The sequence below is a fragment of the Mytilus trossulus genome, chromosome 6, assembly GCF_036588685.1.
Source record: "Mytilus trossulus isolate FHL-02 chromosome 6, PNRI_Mtr1.1.1.hap1, whole genome shotgun sequence".
Classification (NCBI taxonomy): domain Eukaryota; kingdom Metazoa; phylum Mollusca; class Bivalvia; order Mytilida; family Mytilidae; genus Mytilus; species Mytilus trossulus.
In genome coordinates this window covers 50802863-50816146 of record NC_086378.1, presented here as the reverse complement: position 1 = coordinate 50816146, position 13284 = coordinate 50802863, and the positions used below count along the sequence as shown (strand labels likewise).

Here is a 13284-nt window from a genome sequence, read left to right as displayed (position 1 = left end):
ATTTACTTACCTGATAGTGCATTCACATTTGTGACATACATTTGGGGAATTGACCATGCACATTAATGCTATGAACAAAATAAAAATGCAGTATCTCGTCGTCATGTTTTTAAAATTAATTACATTTCTGTCACCATACGGGTCATATTACGGCATTTTTAATAGCAGCTCCACTAGTCGGTTTTTACCAAAATTGAATTTAAGTTAACCTCGAGAATTTAACACACATTTCTAGTGCTTGGATATTAATTATCGTCAGATTCGTTGAAATAGTCATTATGTAAGTATTTAGATTTTCAAAAAAATAGTACAATTTTACTGACGTTATTCTTGGACAAGACTATGCCCAGGTTTACTGGATCCGGAAATTATAGACAATAGACTGCAATATATTGACGGGACTTTACACTTCCTAATTGTTAGATAAATTGGTTCCCACGGCCGTTTACGGTAGAAAGTCCTGCGAGTGTAAGAACATTTTTGAGTTGACTTAGGGGGGGGGTCCAACCGTCGGACACCCCCCCTGGATCTGCCACTGGATATATTATATGATCTGTATAATCTAATATAAGTTCAAATAATTATGACGTCTGGCAAGGCTATTTTAATTTACGTAGGAAGGCGTCCCAGAAAAAAAAAATTAAAATAGCCTTGCCAGACGGCATAATTATTGAGGGGGGATAGGAGGGGTCTTGATCCCGAAATCCCGGACTTGAAAAAACGGAATCCCGAGGTCCCGAATTTAAATAAAGCAAATCCCGACATCCCGAAATCCGAAAAAAAAGGATTCCCGGATCCCGAAAGGGTCAATTCCGAAATCCCGAGCTTAAAAACACCCGATCCCGGAGTCCCGATAAAGGTCCAATCCCATATGCGGATCCAGGGGGGGGGGCTGGCCCCCCCCCCCTTTCGTGGGAAAAAAATGGTTGATTATATAGGGAATCATTGAAGCATGACTGGAGCGGGCCCCCCTTAGTTCAGTCAGCGGGCCCACCCTTAGGAAAAGTTCTGGATCCGCCACTGTACCCCCCTCATTATTGTCATTATTTGGACTAATCTAATATGACGAAATCACAAATTTTATTCAAGACAGTTACCGTCAACGACTTTCTTTTATATATCGTTACAGCTTTTACAATAATGCTAGCAAGACAAATCTTTGTTTGGCTTGCTTGCTTTGTTTGTATCAATGTTTGCTCAAGCATGGTAATTAAGATAGGCGGGGCTTCAGCTTGCATACATCATACTTAAATTTTATTGGACGTTATGTTGGAGGTTAAGGACACTAAATTTTAAAACATCACATGACACATATTCTCACATGTTTCCTTACCTGTAAATATACAATACAGACAGGATTCTACTTCGTCGAACTTATCTGTTCATTTTCACAATCGTAGAAACGGAAAACATTTTTTTTCAGAGATCCAACTTAAAGACTGTCGTCAAGCACTTTTAGTAAAATAGCTATTCGAACACACCTACTCTGATTTTGTGATCCATTGGATAGGTATTTCACTTGACCCCTATATTTCATCTTTTAGTACTGTGATTTTTTTTATGTTATAAAGTCAACCTGTAGCTTTGCTATATAAAATGATAGAGTCTGAAGCGAGATGATGTATCATATACTCTTGTTTTGTACATTTTCAAGACAAAATATTCATCTCAAACACACCCTAACATAAAAAAAGGTGCACTCGATTTTCTCTTTTCAATACAATTGTTTCCCATTTTTTAGAATATTTTCTGGAGTTTCATAATCGAAGGACAGACATGGAAATAACTGACTGAACTAATAGATTGATATGTTATAAAAACAATATTAATTTTAAGTCAATTAATGTTGAAGGCCAGTTTCTCAGCCTCATACAAGAAAAAAGTGTATTTGTCATGTGATGTTTTAAAATTAAGTGTCCTTAACCTCAGACATATAATGTCCAATAAAATCTAAGTATGATGTATACAAGCTGAAGCCCCGCCTATCTTAATTACCATGCTTGAGCAATCACTGATACAAACAAAGCAAGCAAGCCAAACAAAGATTTGTCTTGCTAGCATTAATGTAAAAGCTGTAACGCACTTCCTAAACTCCTACAACAAGTTCGTCATACGCACTTTACAAATTTTAAAAGGTAGAATTATGTAGAATGAACATGAAACAGATGCTTAGCTTAGTATAACACAAATTGAAGCATACGGCACAGATTTTTTTTTCGGGGTTCGTATGGATAGTTCCTAGCGGATCTAGAAATTTTCATAAAGTAAGGGCCCGCTCTTCGCTCTTCTCCCATTGCTAAATAAATTGCTAAAAACTGGTTGAAATCTAATTTAAATTAAAATTTGAAATTTTAATACAAGTATATCCCAAGTGCATAAGTCATTATTCGCCGCATTAAGCAAACCTATAAAACTTGATACATTACCCCAAAAAATGATAGAAAACTGTTCTTTTGACCTTTAGCATGTCATAATTTATCTATTCCACTGATCTAAATGCTAAATTGTGCAAACATTGTAATTTCAAGTTAAATTTGAAAGTATGAATGAAGAATTGCCAAAAAAGGCAAAAATAGCCAGATTGTCATATCTTAAGGCCTGTAATTTGACTCCGTCCGGGAAGTTTTACACTCCTACCTAGGAGTCTACTCCCGTATTCGGAAGAAGAAGAAGATATGCAAAGTCAAAGTGGGACTATTTTATTTATTAAGGACTACTTTTCTATGACAAAAGATGATTGGTTGTTTTGGTAGAGGTTGACCTTTAGTACCAAAAATCAGGGGCACATAATCAGATAACAATGGACGCAATGGAAGACATTCTCCGGAAACATTTTGATTACCGAAATCGAAATTCCTCAGGCTCAGTTTTAGGAAGTCTGTTTTCGAGCATAGAAATAAAAACTTGCGATGCTGCTTATCCGGTATCATTTTCAGACGTAGACATCAAATATGACGTAGGACTAGGGGTGCCTTTTGCATGGTTCTGGTGCGACGCCATTGTAGAAGTTGTGGAAAATTTATACCGTGAAAACAAGAAATTTAATGGTTCAAGAGACCGTATAGTTGGACTTTTACGAGAGTTTTTAAGAGATGGTAAGTTAATAGACACGAAAGTTTTTATAGAACTTCAGTAAAGACACTAGTTAATCATGACATACATATAACATGTAGAGTGACCGGCAGATATGGCACAAAATGTGCACCTGAATATAGGTATCTTGTTTTGTTACCCCCATTGAAGCAATGGTTACATTGGTTACATTGGTTACACACATGGACCTTTAGTAACTGATATGCAATGGTGGCTTTATCTGTTGCAAACTGTACATGAATGGCTGTCCATGGGGAATCCAGTAAAAATTTGTAACCAGCCTGTGAAAGTCTGGTTACAATGGTTACATGCATGGGAAATCAGGTTACACTGGTTACATACATGTAGAATTGGGTTACAGTGCAACATGCATGGAGAAATCAGTAACAATGGTTACACACATGGGAAAGTTGGGTTAAAATGGTAACATGCATGGAGAATCAGGTAACAATGGTTACATGCATGGGAAAGACTGGTTACAATGGTTACATGCATGGAGAATCACGTTATAATGGTTACATACATGGGAAAGTTGGGTTACAATGGTTACATGCATGGGGGAATCAGGTTACAATGGTTACATACATGGGGAATCAGATTACAATGGTTACACGCATGGAGAATTAGGTTACAATGGTTACATGCATGGGGAATCTGGTTACAATGGTTACACGCATGGAGAATTAGGTTACAATGGTTACACGCATGGAGAATTAGGTTACAATGGTTACACGTATGGAGAATTAGGTAACAATGGTTACACGCATGGAGAATTAGGTTACAATGGTTACATACATGGAGAATTAGGTTACAATGATTACAGGCATGGAGAATTAGGTTACAATGGTTACATACATGGGGAATCAGGTTACAATGGTTACATGCATGGGGAATCTGGTTACAATGGTTACACGCATGGAGAATTAGGTTACAATGGTTACATACATGGGGAATCAGGTTACAATGGTTACATGCATGGGGGAATCTGGTTACAATGGTTACATGCATGGAGAATTAGGTTACAATGGTTACACGCATGGAGAATTAGGTTACAATGGTTACATGCATGGGGGAATCAGGTTCAGTGGTTACATACATGGGGATTCAGGTTACAATGGTTACACGCATGGAGAATTAGGTTACAATGGTTACATACATGGGGAATCAGGTTACAATGGTTACATGCATTGGAAAATCAGGTTACAATGGTTACATACATGGGGGAATCAGGTTACAATGGTTACATACATGGGGAATCAGGTTACAATGGTTACATGCATGGGAAAATCGGGTTACAATGGTTACATACATGGGAGAATCAGGTTACAATGGTTACATACATGGAGACTTAGGTTACAATGGTTACATACATGGAGAATCAGGTTACAATGGTTACACGTATGGAGAACTAGGTTACGATGGTTACATACATGGAGAATTAGGTTACAATGGTTACACGCATGGAGAATTAGGTTACAATGGTTACATGCATGGGGGAATCAGGTTACAATGGTTACATGCATGGAGAATTAGGTTACAATGGTTACATGCATGGGGAATCTGGTTACAATGGTTACATGCATGGGGAATCTGGTTACAATGGTTACACGCATGGAGAATTAGGTTACAATGGTTACACGCATGGAGAATTAGGTTACAATGGTTACACGCATGGAGAATTAGGTTACAATGGTTACACGCATGGAGAATTAGGTTACGATGGTTACATACATGGAGAATTAGGTTACAATGGTTACACGCATGGAGAATTAGGTTACAATGGTTACATGCATGGGGAAATCAGGTTACAATGGTTACATGCATGGAGAATTAGGTTACAATGGTTACATGCATGGGGAATCTGGTTACAATGGTTACATGCATGGGGAATCTGGTTACAATGGTTACACGCATGGAGAATTAGGTTACAATGGTTACACGCATGGAGAATTAGGTTACAATGGTTACACGCATGGAGAATTAGGTTACAATGGTTACATACATGGGGAGTCTGGTTACAATGGTTACCAACATGGGGAATCAGGTTACAATGGTTACATGCATGGGAAATCTGGTTACAATGGTTACATGCATGGAAAATTAGGTTACAATGGTTACATGCATGGAGAATTAGGTTACAATGGTTACATGCATGGGGGAATCAGGTAACAATGGTTACATACATGGGGAATCTGGTTACAATGGTTACACGCATGGAGAATTAGGTTACAATGGTTACATACATGGGGATTCTGGTTACAATGGTTACACGCATGGAGAATTAGGTTACAATGGTTACATGCATGGGGAATCTGGTTACAATGGTTACACGCATGGAGAATTAGGTTACAAGGGTTACATACATGGAGAATCAGGTAACAATGGTTATACGCATGGAGAATTAGGTTACAATGGTTACACGCATGGAGAACTAGGTTACAATGGTTACACGCATGGAGAATTAGGTTACAATGGTTACATACATGGGGAGTCTGGTTACAATGGTTACATACATGGGGAATCAGGTTACAATGGTTACATGCATGGGGAATCTGGTTACAATGGTTACATGCATGGAGAATTAGGTTACAATGGTTACACGCATGGAGAATTCGGTTACAATGGTTACATACATGGGGAGTCTGGTTACAATGGAAACATACATGGGGAATTAAGTTACAATGGTTACATGCATGGAGAATTAGGTTACAATGGTTACATGCATGGGAAAATCAGGTTACAATGGTTACATACATGGGGGAATCAGGTTACAATGGTTACATGCATGGAGAATTAGGTTACAATGGTTACATACATGGGGAATCAGGTTACAATGGTTACATGCATGGAGAATTAGGTTACAATGGTTACACGCTTGGAGAATTAGGTTACAATGGTTACATACATGGGGAATCAGGTTACAATGGTTACATGCATGGGGAATCTGGTTACAATGGTTACACGCATGGAGAATTAGGTTACAATGGTAACACACATGGGGAATCAGGTTACAATTGTTACATGCATAGAGAATTAGGTTACAATGGTTATATACCTGAAACTTTGGTGAATTGTTTAAATCATATGTAAATTTAAGTAACATATTATATTCATTTCACTGTTTAGAAAATTGTTCATAAGCCTTGTCAAAAGAAAATCTATTAAATTTTAATAATATTTCTTTTAAAAATGCAAACTTTTTTTTAAATAAGTTTTATGTCCGGTCTTTTATGACGTCGTCTGTGTTGCCAAAAGACACATTTGGTTTTTAAGACAAAAAGGTTTAATGAATGCATCTCTATAAAATTTTACTAGAATGTTCAATACCACAAAGAGAAAGTTTGGATTGATTTTGGGGTCTGTGGTACCAAAGGTTGAGAAATAAGAGACCAAAAATGGGACCAAAAACAAGCATTTATATTGTAGTTTCAAGGAACCACAACTTGTGTGTTAGTGTATGGATCTCTCTGAAATTGTAACACAAGGTTCTATATCACAATTGGAAGACTGGGTATGAGTTTGTCTCAACATACTATGAATGGACTTTTCAAGGTCATAACTTAAAAGTCTGTTGTTGTCCCGACACATTTATACTTTATGATAAATCTGTTTGAAAATGTCTGGATATGCATGTACAAGTATCTAAACTGACTTGGTGTCTTCTGTGAGTAAAATAAATTTTTTTTTTTCTGCAACAGACCTCAGAGACTACTATAACACAGTAGTTTCAGGACCAACTTAGTCAAGGTCATTAAACTCCACTATAAGCAGGACTTTGTTAATGTTCACGTCAAGATCAATTACTTTAATATAACATTCAGCCTGGGATTATTCTTTTAAATAATTGTTTTATCTGAATTCACGAATTTTAAGTGATTATGATAGTGTGTTTTTTTTTGTAAACGGACAAAGTCACAGGACAAAAATTCACAGGACATGCAGTCACTAATTTGGTAGGACAAAAAGTCACAAATAATTTGTTGACAATTGTTTAAATATATAAAAGACAAATATCTTGAAATATTTACTTTTTAATACATATATTCATATTAAAGTTTAGGAAATGTGTCATTATACTTGAAAAGTCAAGACTTATTTAATTTCAATCATGCTAAAGATATATTTCTTGGCACCATGAAGCCATTTAATTTATTATTTAGTGACAAACTACTTTAACATTTTGTTTTTTTTAACAATTATTTGATCATCTGTTATATTTTTTTGATAAATTTGTTTACAAACATGACAAAGTTGGTTAATATATAATAGTTCAAGAAAAATACAAAAATATTTTTGTAGAAATAATCAGTTATTATTCAAAGAAAATAATCAGAAAAAATGATTTGTGACTTTTAGTCTGTGACATTTTGTCCTGTGACTTACTGTCCTACATTTTTTTCTCTCTGTGTGTTGACAATGACAATCCAAAAAAAATAAAATAATATGCTGGTTGTTAATCTTGAACAGTAAAAAAAAATACAAACAACAACTTCTACTCTTTATTTTAGTTTAACTTTATTATATTATGCTATTCCATTTTTAAAACTTGCCTCAAATTTAATGAATCAATAAACATCTTCCCCAATGTAATATTAACTTTATCATGTGTTTACAACTCACAATCCAAACTCTGTTTATTACATATAATTTAAACTCTGGGTATAACTTACAATCTTAATCCTGTTAATTACTTTTAATTCAAACTCAGATTAATACCTAATTTATAAATGTTAACATCTTGCGTATTGTCTATTCTAGAGACATATTACATATGCATTATATGTCCCTGTTATTTCATATTTCATATTTGCGTGGCATATATCTATATAATTATTTGTTTCAATTGGAAAGTTGTAAATTTCTTCAACATGTTTAAAGGTAAAGAAAGAAGACATGTTTGAAAAATATATATATAAATATAATATCAGAATTCTTGAATTAAAAATAAAAGTGTGTCCTTGTATTCATGTATATATATTGACAAATAACTTAGTATTTAAATAAACCCTAAAAAAAAAAGTTAGACCTAAAATGTAAAACCCTGCCCTTTATATATTGAAAATTTAACATACATGTAAAATGTGTAACTAGCAAAATGTCGGAATTAGAATCTGTCAACTTAAGACATTATAATGAAATTTTAAATTTGTATATATCAGAACTATAAACATGATACACACAAGTCATGTAAAATTCAACAAGAATAAACAGATTGTTGAAGAAGTGGTTGATAAGATAATCTATGTCTTTGTCTCTCTGTCATAGAACTTTATTTTTATGTCTTTATTATTATTTATTAATTTTTGGGCTTGATTTTCTAAAATAAACGAATAAAAATATAGTTTACATAAAGTTCCCACCAAATGAAAATGAAAATTTAATTGTTTTAATATCATGGAACAGAGATTATAATGTATTATATATGTCTGGTTAAAATAATGAAAGTAAATAAGACTGAATTGAATCATTTCATAGCATTATGAATGCGATCTCCTTTAAGAATGTAGGAAAGAAGAAAGTCACAGGAATATTTTTTGAACTTGTTAGAATAAACCTTTAACTATACAAATCCTTGAATAAACTGGGACTTAAACATGATGGGACTTGAAAATCTTTTGGTGGTATTTGGTGCTTACAAAACAGCAAAGTACTTGTCTTTGGTGCACCGGAAACAAAAGTTTTGAAACTTATGACCACAAATCAGTGTTTTAGAAGCACAGTGTGCATATATATGACATATTTGAAAACATATTGAAAGATCTGAGTGTCCAAATAAAAATAAGGCAGATCAAGGAGGGCCCGCCCTTCCCTTTTGTGAGAGATAAAAATGGTTGATTATATAGGGAATCACTGTAGCATGACTGGAGCTGGGTCCCCTTAGGTCAGTGGCCCCCCTTTTTGAAAAATTCTGAATCCCCCGCTGGTGTCATTGTTCAAATTGCTCACTTGGTAAAGTTGAAGATGAGCTTCATTTTTAGTTACAATGTACTCTTTATAATATTCATAGGGAAGATGTTTGTCAATACATTTCTCACAATTGTTATAATTTAAAAAATTTAAATAAATCTTATAAATTTTTAAGGCTCAGCCTCTAGATGCATGATCTTGACCCAAGAAAAATTTATTTCTGTTATATTTGTGACTGTTTTGAATTAATAAGGAGATCAGGCATGAATATTGACACTAAGTCAAGAAAATGATTTGAGAATGCATGCATATAATCAGAGACATATAATACATAATGTATTATATGTCTCTGATATAATGTAATTTTATTCTTTTATTCACAATATATATGTGGTTTTTGGCTCTGATTCTTACCAATACTGATAAAATTACTAAATATATATTTACAAGTGACTATTATTGTTGAAAATCAATTGTATCTGATTTTATGCCACTAATTGGCCATGCAATATTATACAATTACTGTCTTTTGGTGAGGTAAATGTGTGGTTTTATTGACTTTTGAAAAACTGATATTCACTGAGGCCATCAAACATTTTTTTACCGGCAAAATTATACACGTAAAAGCACGCGACGTTTTGCGCAGTGAATATCCTTTTTCCGCAGGTGAATATGCTTATTTATTCCAAATCCCATTCATATAGAAAAACCTACTAATATTTTATCAATATGGAATAATCTATTTTATTCTATTCAATGAAGTCTAATATACGTCCTTGTTCTATTCTATTATGTGATGTAAGAAAAGATGAGCATATAAAACGTACCATAAATAAAATTTGGTATTAACAGATATTATGACTTAGCAATTAAATGACTTTTTAAACAGCACATTTCACATGACTGATGACCATGATGACTTTGAGCAAATTGCAAATTATCATGTGCAATCAACCATATCAGACACATATACACACTGATCATATCCAATAAACAATTGAATAATTAATGGTCATGATGGTAATTCTGGCTTATTCTCATTTCGCCTTAGCTGTCAAAATTTATATATAAAATTAATCCCAGTTTGCCTTAGTACAAATTTTCAGGTACACAATAATTAACTAAGGCGAAATGGGAGCTTCTGTCAACAATAAAATTATGTTATGTTTTGTTTGTATTGCAATTAGTTGATATTTGTTATTTTGATGTCAAATTCTACCATGAAATACTTTTTAAAGGAAAGATATTTTTTTTTATTTTTGGTGTCCCACTTTTTGTAGTTGCTCTTTTTTTTCCTGAAAGTATTTTTTTTTACTAATGTGTTATATTTTGTAAATAAATTCTTCTTAGAGATGACAAATTGGATATGAACATTTCATATTTTAATGAATAAATAAAGACAAATAGCATACAAGTACAAGGCACTGATATACACAAGGCGAAATGGGAACACACCGTAATTCTTGACTTGGTGTCTTCCTCGAATGCCAACATTTTATATTTTACCTATTCCTTGAATGCCAACAAAAATATTTCGATGGATGTTTTTATAATAACAATAGGTGTTTTTATAAGTATTTAACTGTAAAAATAATTAGTGAACTTGGTAAAATTGCCACATTTTAAGAAAAGAAAAAAAGCAAAAAGGGTTTGAATTATTATGAATTTAAAGAAAGAAAGAAAATGAAAACATATTTTTTATTATTATTTATTAAATAAAAATTGGGGGAATGAAAAGGTTTATTAACGAATATTTTAATTGAACAATTAACTAAACTTTAAAAATCATCAAAAATAATATAATTAATAACTTCCATTCTGGCACTCTACAAAGTTTGGAGAAAATCCATAAAATAGGGTAACAAGAATTTAGCCTAAAGAGGCATGATATTTATTTGTTGTAAGTGGCTTTGAACTAGCTATCAGTAACTGCAAGTTTTCTCAGAGGCTGAACTAATGTGTCTTTTTGTTGTTTGGATATACAAGTACCTGACCAGGTCCATTGTGTAGTACTTTCTATTTGCATCCATCTGATGAGATAAGACAATTTTAACTGAATTTTATAGTTAGTTCGACTAATTGGTGAGAGCTTTGCTCATTCTTGAAGACTGAGCTATGGTTGTTAATTTTTGTGTTATTTGGTCTCTTGTGGAGAGTTGTCTCAATGTCGGAACAAAGCACTGTGTCAACAACATATTTGGCTAAAACATAATCAGCAAAAGCTTACATTTTCTTCTCTATTGGCAAATCTTTATTAAATATTCAGCAAATTTTGGTGCAAATGATATCCCTAAAAAACAGTAATTAGCGCAAAGGACTGCTGCCGTCTAAACACTGATAAGGGCTCCTTAGTGCACTAACGACTATACATTGCCACTAAGGACTAAAAGGAGTGTTGTTGTGTGTATTCTTTTTACATATTATGTTAGAGATTGTTATTTAACAATGTTTAATGCATAAATTTCAAATTTTATAGAAAAATAATCATAAATAGACAAGAAATTCAACATTATTTTTCTTTGATATGCCGAAAATCAATGAACTGTTTGACACGTACCCCAAATGACATAACAACTGATTAAACAATCATAATCTTTTTTATTTTAAGTAATAAACAATTATATCGAAAAAGATTTATACAATTAAATGTGTTGTTCTTATTAAAAATGATGAAAAAAACAATAATTTAGTTTTTGTTTTACTTCTTTCCTGTCAGTCATTTGTCACAGGTGCACGACTGTGATGTGCGCCAACTAACTGACTAATAAGTTAGAGTGTGGTCAGCTTGTTATGTAAGAGATACGAAGACATAAGAAATAGATATATTGATAAGTGTTTGTTTTCATTTTGATTTCGACAAAGATGCGTGTATGTACAAATGGTTTCACTAAAAATTGCAATTGAATTCAGAAAAAAAATCATTTGGCGTCCTTGGGGTTTATCAAAATCACTAGTTTTTGACCAGTTTGATATCAGGATTGAGTTCAATATTGTAGCAGCTACGTATCTGCTACAATATTGAACTGAACCCTGTTTACAAAGGCTTCATACAATACTTATTTGTTTGTATATGTTAGACATTTTTTTCTTCTTCTAAAAGTATAAAAGAAGTTGAAAAAATCATTTCCCTATTTTTTAGTCAGATTAAGTTTCATTTTCAAATATATAAAAGAGACAAATTATTTTTTTGCAAATGTTCCACAGTTTTTAGTACAGTATTACGAAAAAATTTCAGTATGTGTTAATTTAGAGCTAAAAATATAATTTTGACAGAGAAAGAGAATGCTTGCCTACGTATGAATGCCTTAAAAATATGCCTTTACTACATGATGTGTAAATACTTTTTTTGTAATACAATATGATTTTATTATATTATTATTTGAATATATTAACCTAAATATATCACATGAAAAAAATGAAAAAGCCGACAGAAATATTCTCAACTACAACTTCTTTAAATCTTTTTTTTTTCTTACATTGCTTAATGTCTTAATATATTAAAATAAATTTGAAAAGTGCACCACAAGAAACAAGCGAAAGTGTTTCAGCTCCATTGCAGTCTATTCAAACTCATGTCCATCGTCGCCTTTTATCACATTAAAGCACACTTGCAAGTAAAAATAAATTGTATAGAGATACGGGTACAAAACACATTAAAGCTTATGTGTGCTAACCAATGTCTAAATAATGTTGAATATTTCGTTTATTTATGATTATTTTTCTATAAAATTTGTAATTTATAAATGCATTAAATATTAATTTTTACCATAATATGAAAAAAAATACATGTAACAGCACCCCATTTAGTCCTTAGTGCACTTAGGATGCGTCTGAACACTGCTAAGGAGTCCTTAGTCCTTGGTGCACTGAGGACTCCTAAGCAGTGTTTAGACACACCCATCATGCTAGTTGTCAGAGTCTCAGTTATATGACAATAAAAAATATTATAAAATTTTGCTGTAATAATTAATAAATCAATTATGAAAATATGCCATGTATGTGTAATAAATATATGTTGAATATATTTATTCAATAGAGAAATAATGAATTGCCTAAATTTTATTAAAAATAAGTCCTAAAAATATTATCTCAAACATTTGTTAAACAACACTGAATGCAGATAAGTCTCTCTAAGCATGCTAAATATAAACAATTTTGATTTTGGAAAATTAATTTTAGAAACACCTTTTCAATAGAAAAAGACAGGCATTGTGAAAGTTTGTATTATCATATGAAGATGACATTCATTTAATCTTCAGTTGTCAAAAAGTACATGTAAAAAAT

The 13284-nt window shown here is 32.7% G+C and overlaps 1 protein-coding gene across 2 annotated transcripts in view; it reads left to right on the top strand.

The window, feature by feature from the left end:
- Positions 1–2735: 2735 nt before the first annotated feature.
- Positions 2736–13284, top strand: part of LOC134721480 (uncharacterized) — a 44647-nt gene continuing 34098 nt past the window's right edge. Inside the window, exon 1 of one of the 2 annotated variants that reach the window (XM_063584534.1) lies at positions 2736–3095. In XM_063584534.1, coding sequence (XP_063440604.1) covers positions 2801–3095 — 295 coding nt within the window. In that variant the 5' untranslated portion in view covers positions 2736–2800. The remainder of the gene's footprint in view (positions 3096–13284) is intronic. The other variant, XM_063584533.1, reaches the window with a different exon arrangement.